The 7,930-nt window shown below is 41.4% G+C and overlaps 1 protein-coding gene across 1 annotated transcript; it reads right to left on the bottom strand.

Annotated features, from left to right (window-relative positions):
* Window positions 1-1,340: 1,340 nt before the first annotated feature.
* On the bottom strand, window positions 1,341-7,664 carry LOC130285290 (gamma-crystallin M2-like). The gene is made up of 3 exons (XM_056536647.1): window positions 7,656-7,664; window positions 2,893-3,135; window positions 1,341-1,616 (listed from the first exon to the last, which is right to left on the bottom strand). The coding sequence occupies exons 1-3, from the start codon at window positions 7,662-7,664 to the stop codon at window positions 1,341-1,343; spliced, it is 528 nt and encodes a 175-aa protein (XP_056392622.1).
* Window positions 7,665-7,930: the final 266 nt, after the last annotated feature.

The following is a 7,930-nucleotide window of genomic DNA, read 5'->3' on the forward strand; positions in this document are numbered from 1 at the left end:
AACCGCATATTGTAACATATGTACCCTGGCCTCCAACGCAGCGTATCGCTTTCCTCAGCTCGTCAGGGAGACATGCATACAGGTTGTTACATCTCGGCAAGTTAAAAGGCCACAGCCATTTTACTTGCTGAGATGTAACAACCTGTATGCATGTCTCCCTGACGAGCTGGGGAAAGTGAAACGCTGCGTTGGAGGCCAGGGTACATATGTTACAATATGCGGTTATCTTTTACATTGTGATTTTCTAAAGGCACTTTGCATATGCACTTTATATGTGCAAGTTTGCACCTTTTTCCCCACTGACTGTGTATAATATTGTCAGGAACGTAATAGCATAGGAGAAGGTTTACAGAAGCATGGGGGTCGCCCTTATTAGGGCGAGTGCCCCAGTTACCTGCCACACAGCTAGGGGAAGGTGTGATTTAGGGCCAGACCTTCATTACACCATAGGGAATAATAGGGAGTTTAGGGATAGCGACACATCAGTCTTCCCTACTCAGAGATGTATCGTGACGTCTTCATGTCACAACATTTTCCCTAGGTCCAATCATATATCACTATGAGCCCTTATTAACGTGCAACTTAATTGATCACTGATATCTGACAAATAAGTGACAATTGATTATTTATGTGCAATAATCTAGGTGGTGGACATAATTTTGTTCTATAATTTGTGATTTTTTCTTTTTGCGGTCACAAGAGTGTTATATGTTTGTCAAGTTGGGGTTACATTTGTTTTATCTTATAAAAGCAAGTTTTAATTTGTAAGCCATACCCCAGGTTTAATTTATTGATTCCATAGCAACAGCAGTGTGATGTATTGAGCCCCAGCACTGGTGTTCCTCTTGGTGTCGGGGACTAAGGCCCTTGGTATGGGGCAATTGACATCAGCCTCATAAGGACTTTTAACCTTTCTCTAGATCAATACAGTACGGATATAGGTTGAACTGAATGGATGGTAGTTACTAGGTTACTAGTGGGACACCGCTGTGGCCGGCAATTAGCTGCAGTCTGACACGTCAGCCTCTAAAACCAGGAAGAGGATAGGACCGGAGCAGCAATACCGGAGGCACTGGGAAATCAGTAAAAGGTTTTTTGTTAAATGCTAGAGTACCTATTTAAAGAAGTTGTCCAAGATTAGAAAAATACAGCTCCCTTCTTCAAACACCACATTTGTCCTCAGGTTGTGTGTGATATCACAAATGAGCACATGAGTTGTGCGGCTTCTGGAAGGGAGCTATGCTTTTCTAATCCTGGATTACCCCTTTTAAACATTATTAAGTCAAAAAAATAATCCACATGGTTTGATTATTACATTTATTTCAGAATTCATTGCAGAATTAGTTGTTATCCAGGATGGACCTGAAAGAACCAACCCTGCCATTCCCAGCCCCCCAGTCACTGAACCTCCTGTATTGTCCAGGTCTCAGGAGATACTGCTTTCCTATGTAATTTGGCTCCTCATAAAAAATCCAGTTTCCCTGAATGACATTGCAAGAATGGATATTGTTGTACTTGAACTGTTCATGGACATTGGGGCAGTCACTGGATAATTCCATCATTTGACCCTTAAAGTCTTCTTTTTCAAAGATCTTTATCTGCTGAGATCCATGGTGCTTTAAAAAAAGAAAAAGAGAGTTAAGAATGTGATTGTATAATTCAAACACAACAAGACAACACAACAAGAATCCTCTACTCTACTACTGACCCCATATATGTATCTCTAATATACAATATACAATATATATATATATATATATATATATATATATATATATCAGCTCATCATACCACCTTCACAGGTAGCATTCCCTAAACATCAGCTTTAGCCCCAGTTGCGGAGTCTCAGAAATTGATTGGGATTTAATGCCAAGCCAGAAGTTTCCCCAGAAGGGAAGAGGACCCACATTTATATATACAACATAGGCAGAGTCTCACCATGACTTTGACTAAAATCTGTACATGTGAACAAGTACAATGACATGGCCTCTTATCTCAATGAGATGCAGTGACCTACAGATATATTATATACAATGTTAAAGGTATGGTACAGGGGCAGGGGCATAGCTATAGGGGTTGTAGCAGTTAGGTCATGTTCACATGTCTGGAATTTCCATGCAGAATTCTGCATTGGTATTCCATCCGAGATTTCACAGCAGCAGAGTCCCATCGTATTCAATGGGATTCTGCTGCGCAGTGCACACGACAGAATTTCCGCACCAGATGTTTCTGGCACAGAAATTTTGTTTCCCATTTCTCTAGCGGCGCATTTCCGTGCACTCCTAGCATCGGCAGGGTATGTCCGCACAGAGATTTTCCGTGCGAACATTCTGGACATGTGAACAGGGCCTTACACTGTGTCCCTGGTGTCTGAAATGGCCAAAAAAAGATACAAATAGGAGTTGTACATGGTAAGTGGGCACCTAATATCAATATATTGGTGTCAGTGAGCTTCAAATTAGGCGTCTGAGAGCGCTAGTTGAGATCTTAGATGAGAGGAATGTCTATGCATGTAGTAGGTCTATATATTATCAAGCTGCATAAAAAACATTTTTCATTCCTGTTGATCCTATTGATCCTATCCCTATATTCAGCTATCATGGATAATATTTTAGGATCATATACTGTAAGTAAATATGAATACTCCATAAACTCTTTATTTAAGTCTCAAGTTTGCTATTATATAGAACCATTTCAATATACACATTTATAGAGCTTGTACCATATTAGAAAGGCATGGTTGCTTTCTTCCAATAACATTATATGGGAAATGAATTACTCTGCCCTTACTGGCAGCATCTATACTGTCTGTTGTCTGTAACTAAAAGGTCTCTTGAAATGTTACTATTTGCTTATATTAATGGTTAGATGACTATAAAAAAAATCACTTACTGGCAAAATCATGCGACATGACCGGACACAGTTGTTGATACCCATCCACCTTTGATAATCCGAGTATTCCCCCTTCTTCAAGTAATACTGATAGCCCATATAGTTGGGACACTCATAGATCATCCAGCATCCATTCTCTACTCGAATGGAGTTGCATGGATCTACATAGGTATTTAAATCAGAGGAGTCTGAACTGCACTCATAGGAGCGACCCTGGAAGTCTTTGTCCTCAAAGAAAACAATCTAAGACAAGAGAAACGTATACAAATATTTACTTTATGCCAAATCCATTTATCAAAGAGGCTTAAAAGATCAAGGGATTGAGTATAAGGTACACAAACATGTTAAAGAATTAAAATGGCAAACTTTGTAATAAAAAAATTAATTTGTTTACTTTACCCCCTCCCTTCAAAATCAGGTACATGTACGTGGTGATTTGGGATGACTTCCCACAACACCACGTACATGTACCTGATGAATGAGAACTATCACAGCGCTGCCGGGCGCTGCAACAGTTTCACCATCCCGGCAGCGACACACTGCCTGGCAATGTGCGTCACAATCCAGGGACCAATCGCGCTGGTCCTTGGTCCAGGATCACTGCTATTGGTCAGTCAGTGTGACAGCTGACCAATAGCAAGCGTTTTCAGCCCCGGGGAGCCTGGCTCCTCCTGCTGGCTATCTCCGGCGCTTCAGTGGGAGTAGAGAAGCGATCGGAGAAGTGGTCTGTACAGGAGAGCCAGAGAAATACATTACATTGCTCCCAAACGTGCCAAAAATGCCCCCATTAACCCCTTCAATCCAGTGACAATGAGGCAAGAAGGAGCTGAGAGAGATAATCCTGCCACCTGTCAGCCTGTCACTGATCATCATCATCACTGATCATCCTGTCAGTCTCTGTTAACCTGTGAGTCTCTGTTAACCCCTTCACTGCCAGTGGCAGTGGCAGTGACTGTCATGGTCATCCTGTCAGTTGTCATCCTGTTGGTCCATGATCATCCTGTCCGTCCGTGATCATCCTGTCATCCTTTAATCCCTCCGCTGCCAGATCGCTGTCAGATCACACCCAGTGACCTATGCATTAACCCCTTCACTGCCAGTGGCAGTTGTCATCCTGTTTAGTTCCGTTGGTTTATAAAAAAAAAAAAAAGAAAAAAAAAATCTAAAAAAAAAAGCGTCTAAGGAAAGTCTAAAGGATGGAGTCGCCCTTATAAGGGCGAGTGCTCTGTTAGGCAGGATCAGTCCATAGAAAATGTTTCAAGTTCTTGTTATAAAAAAAATATTTAAAAAAAATAATTAGTTAAAGGTGAAATTGGTGTTGCAGCTTGCACATACCAGCGTTTAGTGATACTTCATTTTTTACATTTCCCCTGCCTCCTAGATCTTTATCTCGGATGCCATCAGCAGGGAGTTGAGACACCTCAGGGTACCGCCGTCAATTCCCTGTACCTCATTGCTGTCTGCCTGCATTTGGCACCTTTCATTTTTGCAGTTTTTTCTCAGTTTTTTTAAGTAAAAAAAAATAAAAATCCATATTTAGTTAGCAGCTAGGGAAAGTCTTAAGGTTGGAATTGCCCTTGTTAGGGTGAGTGCTCTGTTAGGCAGGGCCAGTCCTTATAAAGTTTTTCAAGTTCTTGACATAAGAAAAATTGTACAAATATTTAAAAAATTATTATTTAAAGGCGAAATTGGTGTTGCAGTTGTCACATACCAACATTTAGTGACACTTGTCAGTTTTTACATCTCGCCTGCAGTTGGGGTTGCAGTTGTCACATACCAGCGTTCAATGACACTTGTCAGTTTTTACATTTCACCTGCCTCACTGATCTTTTTCAAGGGTGCCATCAGTAGGGAGTTGAGACACCTAGTGGTACCGCCATCACCGCCCTGTACCTTATCACTGTCCACCTGTGTTTGACACCTACAAAAATTACTAAGTGTGTCTACAGCGCAGAAGAGGCCTATGAGATGCTATTTGCTGATTCTGGCTCTGACAACGGAGAGGATCTGGAATATTTAGTATCCTCATCATCAGAATCCTCATCCTCATCTGATGCATCCCCTGAAAGGTGCCCTGGGCCTAGTGCACAAGAGCAGCCAAGTTCAGATGTCCCTACATGGATCCGCACTAATAATTTTATACCCCAGATCCCCGATTTTACAGCCACAACAGGCATCCATGTAGACACAACAGGGTTTCAGGAAATTCATTCTTTTTAATTGTTATGCAGAGCAATTCATTGCACACAATCCCAGCAAATATTATGCTAAGCCCCACAAATGGACCCCTACTCATGCCACAGAAATGTGCACGTTTTGGGGACTTGTACTAAATATGGGCATTTCCCCCCCCCCCAAAAAAAAATAACACTATAAGGTCCTACTGGTATACAGACCTCCTATACCATACCCCTGTTTACCCCCTTGTTATGTCTAGGACTAGGAATTTTATTGAGATTCCTTCATTATAATAATAATTATGAATAAGGATGAATTACCCATTACAAATCTAAATTTAGTCAAGTTTATAACCCCCCCAAAAAAACACATTTCAGTGGATGTATCTCTGGTCCATTTCAAGGGCAGGCTATGTTTCAGGCAGTACCTTCCCAATAGAAGGGCTAGGTATGGAATAAAGTTCTACAAACTTTGCGAAAGTGAAACTGGTTATACTTTTAAGTTTAGGGTTTATGATTGAAAATATATATCCATTCAGCCCCCAGAGTGTCCCCCTGTCCTTAAAACAGAGTGTCCCCCTGTCCTTACTGGAGCACAGTTATCATGTGTATATTGACAATTTTTACAATAGTGTCCCCCTTTCTGAAGTCCCTTGCTGCCAGAAGTACAGCTGCGTGTGGCACCATCAGAAAAAATCTAAAATACCTACCTAAAACATTTATTGCTACACCAGTACCCCGAAGACAAAGTAGGGCTGCTTGTTCAGACACTCTGATGTTGCTCAAATACAAGGACAAATGAGATGTCCTTGTGTTGACAACACTCCATGGTGACCAGTCAATCCCAGTCCCAATTCGAGGAACCACAGAGCATAACATCAAGCTTGTGTGTATCCAGGATTATAATAAATATATGGGGGGGGGGGGGGGGTGGATCTTTCCGATCAGGTCCTGCAGCCCTACAGCGCCTTAAGAAAATCTAAGGCATGGTATAAAAAGGTGTCCGTGTACCTGACCCAAGTTGGGCTATATAATTCCTTTGTCCTTTATAGAAATGCAGGTCATGTAGGGACCTTCTTAGAATTCCTGGAAGTAGGGATTAAATCGCTCATATTTGGGGACCAGGAAGAAGAGGCCACCAGTTCTTCCCAAATGGGGATCTCAAGAGTTGTCCGCAGACAGCATTCTCTGGCATACTACCTCCCACAGAAAAGAGAAGGAGACCCCAAAAACTTTGTTGCGTCAGCTATGCAAGAGGAATTCGAAAGGACACAACCCATTAGGTTATAAGTTTTGTGGTGCATTTTGTTATTTTCATGTGCACAGTACAAAATAAATGACTTTAAAGGGATATTCCGGGGAAAACTTTTTTTTTTTAACTCCTTAACGACGAAGGACGTATATTTACGTCTTCCGCCGGCTCCTGCGATATGCCGCGGGGTCACGCGGTGACCCCGCATTATATCCGGTTGGTCCCGCCGGCCATCAATGGCCGGGACCCGCGGCTAATACAGGACATCACCGATCGCGGTGATGCCCTGTATTAACCCACCAGACGTGGCGATCAAAGCTGACCGCCGCGTCTGAAGCGAAAGTGAAACTATCCAGGCTGCTCAGTTGGGCTGTTCGGGACCGCCGCAGTGAAATCGCTGCATCCCAAACAGCTTACAGGACACCAGGAGGGACATTACCTGCCTCCTCGGTGTCCAATCTGCGAATGACTGCTCTGTGCCTGAGATCCAGGCAGGAGCATTCAAGTGCCGATAACACTGATCACAGGCGTGAAAGTTAAACATATTTGTAAATGACTTCTATTAAAAAAATCTTAATCCTTCCTGTACTTATTAGCTGCTGAATACTACAGAGGAAATTATTTTCAGAATGCTCTCTGATGACATCACGAGCACAGTGCTCTCTGCTGATGTTATTATATTAATATCACTTTATTTATTGTTGTCCTTAGTGGGTTTTGAACCCAAGTCCCCAGCACGGCAAGGCAGCAGTGTTAACCACTGAGCCACCATGCTGCCCTTAGCATACATCTGCTATGCATGGTTGCTAAAATGGACAGAGCTGTCAGCAGAGAGCACTGTGCTCGTGATGTCATCAGTGTTCCAAAAAGAAAGGAATTTCCTGTGTAGCATTCAGCAGCTAATAAGTACTGGAAGGATTAAGATTTTTTAATAGAAGTAGTTTACAAATATAAAGAAAAAGGATTAGTGCAGCTCACAATTAATACACTGATCCGAGGTTAAATTGGGTAGGCACCTATACCCTAGGTGCAAGAGGAAAAAGTTCAGTAGCAAAAATGTTTACCCAAAACCTCAAGGAGAGTGTATGTAGTATTTATAATGAAACAAATATATATTAAATATGTTTAACTTTCTGCCACCAGTTGATTTAAAAAAAAAAAAAGGTTTTCACCGGAGTACCCCTTTAATACATGCCAGTGATCTGTGTAAAAGATCAGTGTATGTAATGTTATAGGTCCCTATGGGGGCTATAACATTGCAAAAAAAAAGTAAAAAAGAGGTGTTAATAAAGATCCTTTAACCCCTTCCCTAATAAACGTTTGAATCACCCCACTTTTCCCATTATAAAAATAAAACAGTGTAAATAAAAATAAACATATGTGGTATCGCCGCGTGCGTAAATGTCCAAACTATAAAAATATATTGTTAATTAAACTGCACGGTCAATGGCGTACACGTAAAAAAATTCCAAAGTCCAAAAAAGCTTATTTTTGTTCACTTTTTATACCATTAAAAAATGAATAAAAAGTGATCAAAAAGTCAGATCAAAACAGAAATAGTAGCAATGAAAACCTTAGATCTCAGCGCAACATATCGTTGCCGTGGGGA

The sequence above is a fragment of the Hyla sarda genome, chromosome 8 (assembly GCF_029499605.1).
Source record: "Hyla sarda isolate aHylSar1 chromosome 8, aHylSar1.hap1, whole genome shotgun sequence".
NCBI classification, from domain to species: Eukaryota; Metazoa; Chordata; class Amphibia; order Anura; family Hylidae; genus Hyla; species Hyla sarda.